The sequence below is a fragment of the Pseudophryne corroboree genome, chromosome 6, assembly GCF_028390025.1.
Source record: "Pseudophryne corroboree isolate aPseCor3 chromosome 6, aPseCor3.hap2, whole genome shotgun sequence".
Taxonomy (NCBI): domain Eukaryota; kingdom Metazoa; phylum Chordata; class Amphibia; order Anura; family Myobatrachidae; genus Pseudophryne; species Pseudophryne corroboree.
In genome coordinates, this window is record NC_086449.1 from 188,736,460 (window position 1) to 188,749,556 (window position 13,097).

A 13,097-nucleotide genomic window follows, 5' to 3' on the forward strand; every position below is an offset into this window, starting at 1 on the left:
ACCTTCTTGGGCGGCCCACAGTGGTGCGATCCTTGAACAATTGTGCAAGGCGGCGACGTGGTCCTCAGGGAACACGTTTATAAGGTTCTATGCCTTCAATACCGCCGCTTTCCAGGATGCTTCCTTTGGATGCCGGTTTCTTGTTGCCGCTACAGTACGTCCCCTCCCTTAAGGAACTGCTTTAGGACATCCCCGATGTTAATCCTTGTGGAGCCCAGTGTACCCCGCAGCAGAAAGAGATTTATAGTAAGAACTTACCGTTGTTAAATCTCTTTCTGCGAGGTCCACTGAGCTCCACAAGGCGCCCACCCTGACGCACTTAGCTTCTTTGGGTTGGTATTGGTATAGCCGCTGACACCCTCTCCTGCGGTTAGTGTGTGGTGTCATTGGCTACGAGCGGTTGTCATCTCTGGTACCTGCTGCTGCATTGGGCTGGTTAATGAAACTAAGCTCCTGTGCATGAGAGCGGGGTTATAGAGATGGCGGTGCTGTGCATCTTGGGAACAGTCAAAAGCTTTGAGCCTGTTGGTATCTCGGATCAAGATCCTACTCTACACCCAATGTTAATCCTTGTGGAGCCCAGTGTACCTCGCAGAAAGAGATTTAACAACGGTAAGTTCTTACCATAAATCTAGTTTTTGGCAGCATCATCCCAAACCCAGTAAAGCACCCAGGTGTCTTTGCCATATGCAACATATCTCTATGTGAGTTTTAGTGTTAGAAATTGACTTTATTTTCCTTTTTTTTTATTATTATTATTATTTTTTTAATTATATTACAATTCTATTCAAAGCCTGAGATTTTATTTGCATGAAGTTTGTCTGCTGCTTGTCTTTATCAAACTGTATATATCCTTGCTATTTTACAGACTGCATCAAGTCTACATCCGCCTAAAAAACAGATTTGTAAAAGGTAAACTCTAACATTGTTGAACCTGATATGTTTGGTTGTGTTACCTAACATATAATAATACACTGTTATCTTTTTTGTTTATTGCATAAAGAACCCGTATTCTGAATTTATGTAGTGAAGCAATAATACCATACAATCTGCTGGGCACATGGGTTGTGAAGTAGAATCAAAGTGGCAAAGGAATTTCCAGTAATGTATAAGTTAAAAGAAAAGGATCTTCACACTGTATTTATGTCCATATAATATTGAAAATGTAGAACAATTTCTGATTCTGTAGTATGTTGTGTACTTCTGTCTTAATACGATAGGGCAACTCTCAAAGGAGCTTGTCTGATGGGCACACTGAAGTAACATAGGGGTATATTCAATTAGGGTCGGATCCATTCCGACATGCATTTGTTGGAATGGATCCGACAACCCCCCTATTCAATCCCATCTCAATTCGACTTTAAAAAAACGTCGAATTGAGATGAGACCTGTGAGCGGAGGAGAGGGGGGAGACCAGCGGGGACAACCGCGGGCAGAGGGAGGAGAGCAGTGCTGCAGAAGGATGTCTCACAGCCGCCAGACCTCACGGCAGTGTCCACCCAGCTCCAGCAAGCGTGACCTCACTTGCTGGAGCCGGGTGGACGCTGCCTTGAGCGGCGCGACTGTAACACATCCTCCTGCAGCACTATGCTGTAGCGCTGCTGTCCTCCGTCTCCCCGCGGCTCTCCCCCCTCTCCTCCTCTAAGGTCCCTCATATCAGTCCGACATTTTTTTATGTCGGACTGAGATGGTCGGAAACGGGGCCAAATCCTGTCGAATTTGGCCCCGTTTCCCTCAAAAGTATGTGACTTGGCAGCTATACCGCCGATTCACGTACTATTCGACAAGTCGAATTCCCCGACTTGTTGAATAAAAACAGCTGGGATTGAATAGGTCGAATCACGATTCGACCTTAAAAAGTCGAAAACTGCCGTCTTTTCGACAGACTGCAGCTTTCGACCTTAATTAAATATACTACTTAGTTTCCACCCAATCCGCTCTTTATGCCACTAGCGCCCAGGCTTGTTCCTCTGCTGGTGTATTTTTCCTGCAGATTTCTGGTCCGAATCTATTATGAGGGGTTGCGTGCAAGTCGCCAGAATATTTATTCCGGCCACAGGAATGTATGTCTTGGTTGTAAAATAGTCTGCAAAAAACTGGCAGGGCAGTTCACCTTACTGCTGATGGTAGGTGCCTCCTTGCTCCTGTTCCAGGACATCTAGTTCTTGTCAGTCGCAGATCTCTGGGTCCAGGATATCCTGTCTCCGGGCTACGTTTTGGATTGAGTTGGTCCTAGTCCACGCAGGTTCTTGGTCGCCCCTCTTCCACAAGAATTGGTCAGACTGGTGGTTTCTAACACATGGCAATGTTTCACAGTGTCATTGTAATAAGCAGGGTTAAAAAAAAAAAAAAATTCCCCATTAAAACATTAATGCAAAAAAACAAAACAAAATCTGGTTTAAACCTTTTTTTTTTTTTGCATCCACTAGGGGGCACAGGAGAAGGCTTAACGCTGGGTATAGGCTGGGCTGGAAGCAGGCTGTCACCAAAAGGGATTACTTAAAAGTACCCAGCAGGCCTTTCCTCCCTTGTCCTCTATTTCCGGGGCCAGCCAGTTGGGGTTTTTTTTGTTGCCAAGGCAGGAGAATGCCACCTCTCATTTAGAAGCTGTTTCTAAACAGCTAGGTTACTTTTTATTTTTATTAGATAGTAATGCAGCCGCAGCTAAGAGAGCGGGACGCTGGAGCACTTAGTGCCCAGCATGCCCACTCCAACACCCAGCGTCCGCGGGCGGCAGCACTGGTAACTGGGCCAGGGTCTTCCGCTGCGGGACAGCCAGGCAGCACTCCGCCTCCTCCCGCCGCCGCATCCGGTCCTGGAGGGTGAGTTATTATTATTTATTATTATTATTATTATTATTATTATTAACAGTTTCTTATATAGAGCAGCAAATTCCGTTGCACTTTACAACTGGACACAGTTAGAAGACAAAACTGGGTAAAAACAAACAGTCGTAGAGGGCCCTGCTCGCAAGCTTACAATCTACTCCCTTCGTGCAGGGAGCCGCGACGAGCAGCGATCCCCTCCCGCTGAGCGGAGACAGCGGGAGGGCAGATGAGTGGGGGACCAGGTGCACTGCGTCTTGTTCCACTAGACCACCAGGGCAATAGCCGCTGGGCAAGTGGGCACTGTCGCTGGGGTCCAACATCTGAGGGGGAGGGTGCCCGGCCTGCCGCCCCTCCTCCACCCCTGGGGCTCACTGGTAGCTTTGCTCAGAGTCTGCCCCAGGGCTGTTCCTCCTCTCAGTCCCTCCCAGAAAACACTGAGCAGCCATTTTAGCTCACATGCTGGCTGGGACTTGCTGAAAGAGGAAGGTCTGGCCACATTCTCCTCTGTACCCTGCTCCAGTGGCCGGGTTCAGCCTAATTCTCCTGCCTACTGGTTTACATTAGGACAGTTGAGTATCTTGGCCCACTTTTTCTTGTTTTATTTCAAACCAACAATGTTCCAGGCGCTAGTCAGCTTGTATACAAAGTATGGCGCCCAAGATGGCTGCCTCACCTAATGTATGCTCCTGATCATCTCCATAAAACAGCATAAATTCACCACAACTGACCTATGAATCATCATAAATATCCAAGGACTTACCTTGAACTTGTACTACTCTACACGGACATTTCATCAAAACCAACGGATTGCATTCCTGCGCTGAGATACACACTGGATTGAATCCTGGACTGAATCCTCTGCATATCTCCACTGAGAGATCCTTCAGTTTAGCAGCTGCTGTACTCTGCATTGGACATTACCCAGATAAGGTACTGTGGATTACAACCTATCATCCAGCCCCTCACTTAGACATCATCCACCTCTGTTCTCTGAGCAAGAAATAACTGACTTATTGCATTAATCTACTAATATCAGTATATTCAGGCTCTGAATTGCTGAAGGCTCACTGTTTAAAATCAGGATCTATTTCCAGGACACGTTATCACTACCCCCACAAAATCTACTTCAAAGGCCTCTCACACTGAGACTTTTCACACCTACACAGTAGGAATTGGCTTCTAACACCTTTCCAAAAGGCTGCCTATCCTAGGATAATTGACTAAATCAGCAGTTATTTTATTTATTACTTGCTTCAAATATACACAATAGGTTATAGCAATAACTTTGTTCATAATCCCATTATAATTTTGGATCACATACCGAATTGGGGGAAAACAAAACACAAAAAGGAAAAAAAAAACAAAAAACTCTGCTTTCTCTCCCTCTCTCATCATCATATGCAGCTCAAATTTATAGTAATCTGTCATTGATGACCAAATGTATACGTATTGCTCCAGCTTAATTCTTTCACTCCGCCCACCACGTTCTGCAGTTCCTATCACACCATCACAGGCTTCTATTCTCCAATCCCTTGGCATTTTAAAAAGAAAATACAGGCGCATTCGTGGGAAGCGAGCAGGCCGGAAATGTATTTCCCCCGGTAACCATCTAAGTCCTTTACCCACCTGCTCACCCCCATACTCAAAGAACAATCAAATAGAAGTGATACCCAAAAGACGGCCTTGTGTTTGGAAGGACAGAACTGTCAACTCTCACTTTGTGACCCCCATACCCAGAGCTCCTGCACTTAACATAAAGAAAACTGAAGGCCCTCTGGTATGCCCAATCAGGTCAGTCCTTTGTAATGCCAGATCTATAAGAAACAAGACTGCAACAATTGCTGACCTTATTGAATCTGCAGATCTAGCCTGTATTACAGAGACCTGGCTAGATGAAAATGCAGCACCTATATTGGAGGCTGCAGTACCAACAAACTACTCTGTCATCCACAACCCAAGACTGGACCGCAGGGGCGGCGGGGTGGCTATCTGCTTCAAAAAAGAACTTAAACTTAGGGTCCACCCTATTGAAACTACTCGCTCATTTGAGTGCATTGCTGCCCGGAGTTCGACAGGATTAGGTTTCAGAGTACTTCTCATTTACCGGCCACCTGGAGATGGAAAGATATTTCGACAAGAAATTGCAGACACTGTTGCTGGCCTGGTTCTGGAACATCAAAGATGGCTCATCCTCGGGGATTTCAATGCATGGGTGGATGATGAGCTCTCACGCCTTGGCCAAGACCTCCTGTGCACAATGAATGGTCTGGGCTTCACACAGGTCATTCCCTCTGCCACACATAAAAGTGGTCACACTCTCGACCTTGTCTTTCAGATTGGATTAGAAGTCACTGACCTAAAAATAAACCCAGTCATCTGGTCAGACCACTACTCCCTCTGGTTCTCAGTTGCAACCCCTCAAATAAGATCTCTGCCCGTGGAGTTGACCAGGTATCGTCCAAGGAGGGGTACGACTCCCCAGGCTCTTGCAGCAAATCTGGATCTCTCTGCTATATTGGGTGCCTGTGAAGATCCCTCTTCCCTAGTCCGTTATTATAATAAGGATATTATGGCTGCAATTGATATTATCGCCCCTGTGCGTTTAAGACCTCGTAAACCACAACGTCAAGCTCCATGGTTCAACAACAGTGTTAGTGAGCTCTAGAAAAGGGGGCGTAGACTGGAAAGACGATGGAGGAAGACTAACCTAGTGGATGACAAAATAAAACTAATAAAGCATAACGAAGAATATCAATCGACAATCACTCGTAAGAAAGCACAGTTCCTGTCAAATGAGATCACAGCAGCAAACAATAGGCCAGCTCAACTTTTCCGCACAGTGGAGATGCTTTGCAAGCCAGCATGCCTGCAGACTGATGAGACCCTCTCCCAGGCAAGATGCAACGAGTTTGCAAACTTCTTTGCAGATAAAATATCCACCTTCCGGGCTGGAATCTCCACAGTGCCATCAAAGGAGTGCCAAACTACAAAGCCTGCCAATATAAGCTACCTGCCTTCATGGACCAGCTTTGATCCAGTGGATGTAAAGGACACTGCTGAAATTGCTCGGATTTTGCGTCCCACCACCTGTGATCTGGACCCAGCCTCAACCAAGCTTCTAATAGGTTGTATGGATATAATTGGTCCTGTCTTTACAAAAATTGTTCAATGCTCTTTGCAGACAGGCATTTTTCCTGAACCCCTAAAGGAAGCAATTGTTAGACCGCTTCTTAAAAAACCTAATTTAGATCCCGACTGCATGACCAACTACAGACCGGTATCAAACCTTCCTTTCCTAGGAAAGGTTATTGAGAAAGTCGTTGCAAATCAACTGGAAAACCGCCTGACAACCCATGATATTTATGATCCATTTCAATCAGGAGTCAGGAGAAGACATAACACTGAAACAGCCCTGGTGTGTGTGTTAAATGATCTTCTGATGGCAAAGGATAGAGGAGGTGACTGTTCAATATTAATCCTTCTGGATCTCTCAGCAGCATTTGATACCGTGGACCATGGGCTTCTGATTGAGCGACTGATACATTTCTGTGGTCTGGATGGCACAGTCCTAAGCTGGTTCAAATTATTTCTCACAGGCAGGTCACAGAGAGTATCATCTGGATTATACTCATCACCACCAGTGCCATTGCCATGTGGTGTCCCACAAGGTTCTATACTATCCCCCATGCTTTTTGCAGTATACATGCTCCCATTGGGCGAAATAATCAGGCACCATGGCCTGGTCTACCACTGCTATGCAGATGATACACAACTGTACTTGTCCTTTGCTCCGGGCACTGATAACCCAATAGCAACCCTAAATGGCTGTCTAGCTGAACTACAGGAGTGGATGAGCGCCAGTTGGCTGCGACTGAACCCGGATAAAACACAGGTCCTTATGATACGACCGCAACATCAAAGGACAAGACTGCAGCATAGCCAACCAACTGGACTTACACTCGGGGATTCAGAATTACAGACCAGTGATCATGTGCGGAATCTTGGCGTTGTCCTGGATGGTGGCTTGACACTTAAACATCAGATATCAGCCACAATCAAATCCTCATTCTTTCACCTGAGGAACATAGCCAGAATCAAGCACTTAATTCCCTCAGATGATATGCCAAAAGTCATACATGCATTTGTATCATCTCGTTTAGACTACTGTAATGCCCTCTACCTTGGTCTACCAGCAAAAGAATTGCAGCGCTTACAGCTGGTGCAAAACACAGCTGCCAGGCTATTAACCAACCAGCCCCGTTCTAGCCACATAACACCCATCCTCTACTCCCTTCACTGGCTGCCTGTACGATGGCGAATCATCTTCAAGATTGGCTTACTGAGTTTCAAAGCATTACATGACCCGGGCCCAAGGTACCTGAAACAGCTTCTGACCCCATACTGCCCCACTCTATTACTGCGATCTGTAGATGAAGGACTTTTAGCAGTACCTAGAATCTACCGTAATTCATCTGGGGGTCGAGCTTTTAGTCATGCAGCTCCGACTCTATGGAACTCACTACACCGCACAGTGCGAGAGGCCCCAACTATAGAATCCTTCAAAAGTAGACTCAAGACTTTTCTGTTTACTCAAGCATTTCCATAATGTCCCTTTTAGTATCTTCATGCTTCTGTATTTTATGAAAATGTACTTCATTATTTTCTGTACTATATTATGCTATGTATCTGTTAAGCGCCTTGAGTCCTATTGGAGAAAGAGCGCTATATAAATAAAATTATTATTATTATTATACTAGTCAATTACTTCAATGTTTATCACAACTCAAGCTGCAAAAATCAGTCTAGCTGTGCCTGTGTTCACACAGCCAAATTTATTAATGAAGCTTGAGAGCCTATCACACTCTTGCTTCAAAAACAACAATACAAGGAAAAAAGGATGACTGATTGCGCTATAATATCAGGTGCGTATATGAATGAAAACACTGCTGTAATGTACAACCCTCTGGTTTTATTTAAAAAATCTCTTATGTATACATATATAAAAAAACACAACATACATACAAGTTTAGTGTGAGCTCACTTGATTCTTATATTAAAACTCTCCCAGCTCTTTGGGGTGAATCCAAGTGTGGGGTGTCCCGTAAAAGGTGATCAGCAGATTTTCTAACGCATTTCGCACACAGTTGACTGTTTAAAAAATACATCTTTGCATTGGATTTTTTCATTATAGAATTTTTTCATATGAATTCGATAGTTTTAATATAAGAATCAAGTAAGCTCACACTAAACTTGTATGTATGTTGTGTTTTTTTTATATATGTATACATAAGATTTTTAAAATAAAACCAGAGGGTTGTACATTACAGCAGTGTTTTCATTCATATACGCACCTGATATTATAGCGCAATCGTCATCCTTTTTTCCTTGTATTGTTTTATTTCAAGCATTCTGTGGATTAGTGTGTGTGGGTGTGCTACTGCAGTACATGTGGTTGTCTTCACATCCCTTATACAGAGCCTGGGTCTGCAAGGGGTACCCCAGTGGCCAGCCTATCTTATTTACTGTGTAATTTACCTGGGTTGAGTGCTTTCTCATTGTTACTCTTGAATTGTATACTAGTGTGTCTCTGTTTAGTTTTAACAATGTCATCCAGAGGCAAAATGCTTGTTACACAGGAGCCTCCCACTTGTCGTGTGTGCTGCAATATTCTCTCTTCACAGGATTCCGCGCACCAATGCACTGCATGTGTGGGAGCTCCGCCACGAGCTGATCCGACACCTCCTCCACCTGTCCAGGTTAGTCTTATCCGCTTCCTTCTCCCCAGGTTGAACCACCTTGGGTTCACACATTGGCTCAGTCGGTTCAGGGACTTTCTCAGTTCTCTTCTCCATGCAACAACTTATGGACATGGAAAGACGTCCCAGATGGGCTCATGACTCTAGCGACACCGCTACACCTCTCTCTGAAGGGGATTCGGAGTTAGAGTCCCCTCATGCAGATAAGGAGGGTGAGTCAGGGGGTTCTGATCTGGACACCTTCGGGTCTGGAAGACTCCCTTTTGGTGGCAGAGGTGGAAGCCCTGGTCAATCAGATACGTCTGGTCCTGGATATTGAACACGAGGCACCGGCTCCCTATGTCTGACACCGGTTTTCAAAAAAATGAAGAAAGATTCCACACAATTTCCCTCCTCAGCACAATTGGAGGATATGTTGGAAGGAGCTTGGGCCAAACCGGATAAACTATTTCAGCTCTCCAACGATATCAGTCATTCTACCCGTTTCCATCTAAGGACAGGTCCAAGTGGGAGAACCCCCCCCCAGTGGACGCACGTCTGGTACGTTTATCAGTTCTGCCAATTCCGGATACCTCTTCTCTCAAAGATCGCACGGATCGTAAGTTAAACACGTTTCCCAAAACAGCTTACACACATGCAGGTGCAGTTGTAAGGCCAGCGTTGGCCTCAGCCTGAATAACTAAGGCTGTGGCTTGTTGGATAGAGAAACTACACCAGGGTCTGTCGACTACTGTTAGTAGAAACCAGTTGTTGGTCCTGGTGGGGAATATTCAGAAAGCCAATACCTACCTTGGCGAAGCTGCCCTGGAAACAGCTATCCTTACATCTAAGGTTTCGGCTTCAACGGTTGCGGCCAGGCGCTCGTTATGGCTCTGTACTTGGAGAGCGGACGCATCCTTCAAGAAAGCTCTGGAAACGTTACCTTTCTCTTACGTCCTAGAGGATGCTGGGGTCCATATTAGTACCATGGGGTATAGAGGGCTCCACCAGGAGCCATTGGCACTTTAACAGTTTAATAGTGTGGGCTGGCTCCTCCCTCTATGCCCCTCCTACCAGACTCAGTTTAGAAGATGTGCCTGGAGGAGCCGGTCACAGCTAGGGGAGCTCTACAGAGTTCTCTTAGGAAAAGTTTTTTTTTCTTTCTTTTCAGAGTTTATTTTACAGGGAGGCTGCTGGCGACAGCCTCCCTGCAGCGAGGGAGGGGGGGGGAGCAGTGTCCGCCCTGCAGGGTCTTGAGCCACTGCTCCCGCTGACTGGACATTGAGCTCCAGAGGGGGCCGATCGCGCCCCGCCGCAGGGGAACGCTCGGACTCAGGGAGCTGAAGTGTGGCGAGTGAGTCACTGTGCCCCCTTGCAAGCGGGAGGACAGTTTGAAGAGGGTGACTAGAGGGTAGGAGCGCGGTCTTAACCGCACTCCTGGAAGGCTCAGCGGTACTGCGGTGCGGCGCTGGGAGGGCGCTCTGGACCCTGCACTGTCCACTACAAGCCTGTCGGGGTCTGCGGATACAGGCCAGCACAAATCCTCCGGCCAGTATAATCTTTCAAAGAGCGGGAAGACAGCGCCATTGAGGGGGCGGAGCTTCTCCTCAGAGCGGACCCAGCAGCGTTCAGCGCCATTTCTCTGACGTCCTAGTGGATGCTGGGACTCCGTCAGGACCATGGGGATTAGCGGCTCCGCAGGAGACAGGGCACAAAAATAAAAGCTTTAGGACTAGGTGGTGTGCACTGGCTCCTCCCCCTATGACCCTCCTCCAAGCCTCAGTTAGGTTTTTGTGCCCGTCCGAGCAGGGTGCAATCTAGGTGGCTCTCCTAAAGAGCTGCTTAGAAAAAGTTATTAGGTTTTTTATTTTCAGTGAGTCCTGCTGGCAACAGGCTCACTGCAACGAGGGACTTAGGGGAGAAGAAGTGAACTCACCTGCGTGCAGGATGGATTGGCTTCTTAGGCTACTGGACACCATTAGCTCCAGAGGGATCGAACACAGGCCCAGCCATGGAGTCCGGTCCTGGAGCCGCGCCGCCGACCCCCTTGCAGATGCCGAAAAGTGAAGAGGTCCAGAAACCGGCGGCAGAAGACTTTTCAGTCTTCATGAGGTAGCGCACAGCACTGCAGCTGTGCGCCATTGTTGTCAGCACACTTCACACCAGCGGTCACTGAGGGTGCAGGGCGCTGGGGGGGGGGCGCCCTGGGCAGCAATGATAATACCTTGTTCTGGCTAAAAATACATCACATATAGCCCCTGGGGCTATATGGATGTATTTAACCCCTGCCAGGTCTCACAAACACCGGGAGAAGAGCCCGCCGAAATAGGGGGCGGGGCCTATCTCCTCAGCACACAGCGCCATTTTCCTGCACAGCTCCGCTGCGAGGAAGGCTCCCAGGACTCTCCCCTGCACTGCACTACAGAAACAGGGTAAAAAAACAGAGAGGGGGGGCACTTTTTTGGCGATATTGATATATTAAGCTGCTATAAAGGAAACAACACTTCTGTAGGGTTGTTCCTATATATTTATAGCGCTTGGGTGTGTGCTGGCAAACTCTCCCTCTGTCTCCCCAAAGGGCTAGTGGGGTCCTGTCTTCGATAAGAGCATTCCCTGTGTGTCTGCTGTGTGTCGGTACGTGTGTGTCGACATGTATGAGGACGATGTTGGTGTGGAGGCGGAGCAATTGCCGGTAATGGTGATGTCACCCCCTAGGGAGTCGACACCGGAATGGATGGCTTTGTTTATGGAATTACGTGATAATGTCAGCACGTTACAAAAATCAGTTGACATGAGACGGCCGGCAAACCAGTTAGTACCTGTCCAGGCGTCTCAGACACCGTCAGGGGCTGTAAAACGCCCTTTACCTCAGTCGGTCGACACAGACCCAGACACGGACACCGAATCTAGTGTCGACGGTGAAGAAACAAACGTATTTTCCAGTAGGGCCACACGTTATATGATCACGGCAATGAAGGAGGCTTTGCATATCTCTGATACTGCAAGTACCACAAAAAGGGGTATTATGTGGGGTCTGAAAAAACTACCTGTAGTTTTTCCTGAATCAGAGGAATTGAATGAAGTGTGTGATGAAGCGTGGGTTAACCCCGATAGAAAACTGCTAATTTCAAAGAAGTTATTGGCATTATATCCTTTCCCGCCAGAGGTTAGGGCGCGCTGGGAAACACCCCCTAGGGTGGATAAGGCACTCACACGCTTATCAAAACAAGTGGCGTTACCGTCTCCTGAAACGGCCGCCCTCAAGGATCCAGCTGATAGGAGGCTGGAAACTACCCTGAAAAGTATATACACTCATACTGGTGTTATACTGCGACCAGCCATCGCCTCAGCATGGATGTGCAGTGCTGGGGTGGTTTGGTCGGATTCCCTGACTGAAAATATTGATACCCTGGATAGGGACAGTATTTTATTGACTATAGAGCAATTAAAGGATGCTTTTCTTTATATGCGAGATGCTCAGAGGGATATTTGCACTCTGGCATCGAGAGTAAGTGCGATGTCCATATCTGCCAGAAGAAGTTTATGGACGCGACAGTGGTCAGGTGATGCGGATTCCAAACGGCATATGGAAGTATTGCCGTATAAAGGGGAGGAATTATTTGGGGTCGGTCTATCGGATTGGTGGCCACGGCAACAGCCGGGAAATCCACCTTTTTACCTCAGGTCCCCTCCCAACAGAAAAAGACACCGTCTTTTCAGCCGCAGTCTTTTCGTTCCTATAAGAACAAGCGGGCAAAAGGACAGTCATATCTGCCCCGAGGCAAAGGAAAGGGTAAGAGTGCACCAAGCAGCTCCCTCCCAGGAGCAGAAGCCCTCCACGGCTTCTGCAAAGCCCTCAGCATGACGTTGGGGCTTTACAAGCGGACTCAGGGGCGGTGGGGGGTCGACTCAAGAATTTCAGCGCACAGTGGGCTCACTCACAGGTGGACCCCTGGATCCTGCAGGTAGTATCTCAGGGTTACAGGTTGGAATTCGAGAAGTCTCCCCCTCGCCGGTTCCTAAAGTCTGCTCTGCCAACGTCTCCCTCAGACAGGGCGACGGTATTGGAAGCCATTCACAAGCTGTATTCTCAGCAGGTGATAGTCAAGGTACCCCTCCTACAACAGGGAAAGGGGTATTATTCCACACTATTTGTGGTACCGAAGCCGGACGGCTCGGTAAGACCTATTCTAAATCTGAAATCTTTGAACCTGTACATACAAAAATTCAAGTTCAAGATGGAGTCACTCAGAGCAGTGATAGCGAATCTGGAAGAAGGGGACTTTATGGTGTCCCTGGACATCAAGGATGCTTACCTGCATGTCCCAATTTGCCCTTCACATCAAGGGTACCTCAGGTTCGTGGTGCAAAACTGTCATTATCAGTTTCAGACGCTGCCGTTTGGATTGTCCACGGCACCTCGGGTCTTTACCAAGGTAATGGCCGAAATGATGTTTCTTCTGCGAAGAAAAGGCGTATTAATTATCCCTTACTTGGACGATCTCCTGATAAGGGCAAGGTCCAGAGAACAGCT

The 13,097-nt window shown here is 47.2% G+C and overlaps 1 protein-coding gene across 1 annotated transcript in view; it reads left to right on the forward strand.

Annotated features, from left to right (window-relative positions):
* WDR76 (WD repeat domain 76) overlaps nucleotides 1–13,097 on the forward strand; it is a 212,794-nt gene that overhangs the window by 85,295 nt on the left and 114,402 nt on the right. Inside the window, exon 7 of the mRNA XM_063925481.1 lies at nucleotides 869–912. Coding sequence (XP_063781551.1) covers nucleotides 869–912 — 44 coding nt within the window. The remainder of the gene's footprint in view (nucleotides 1–868; nucleotides 913–13,097) is intronic.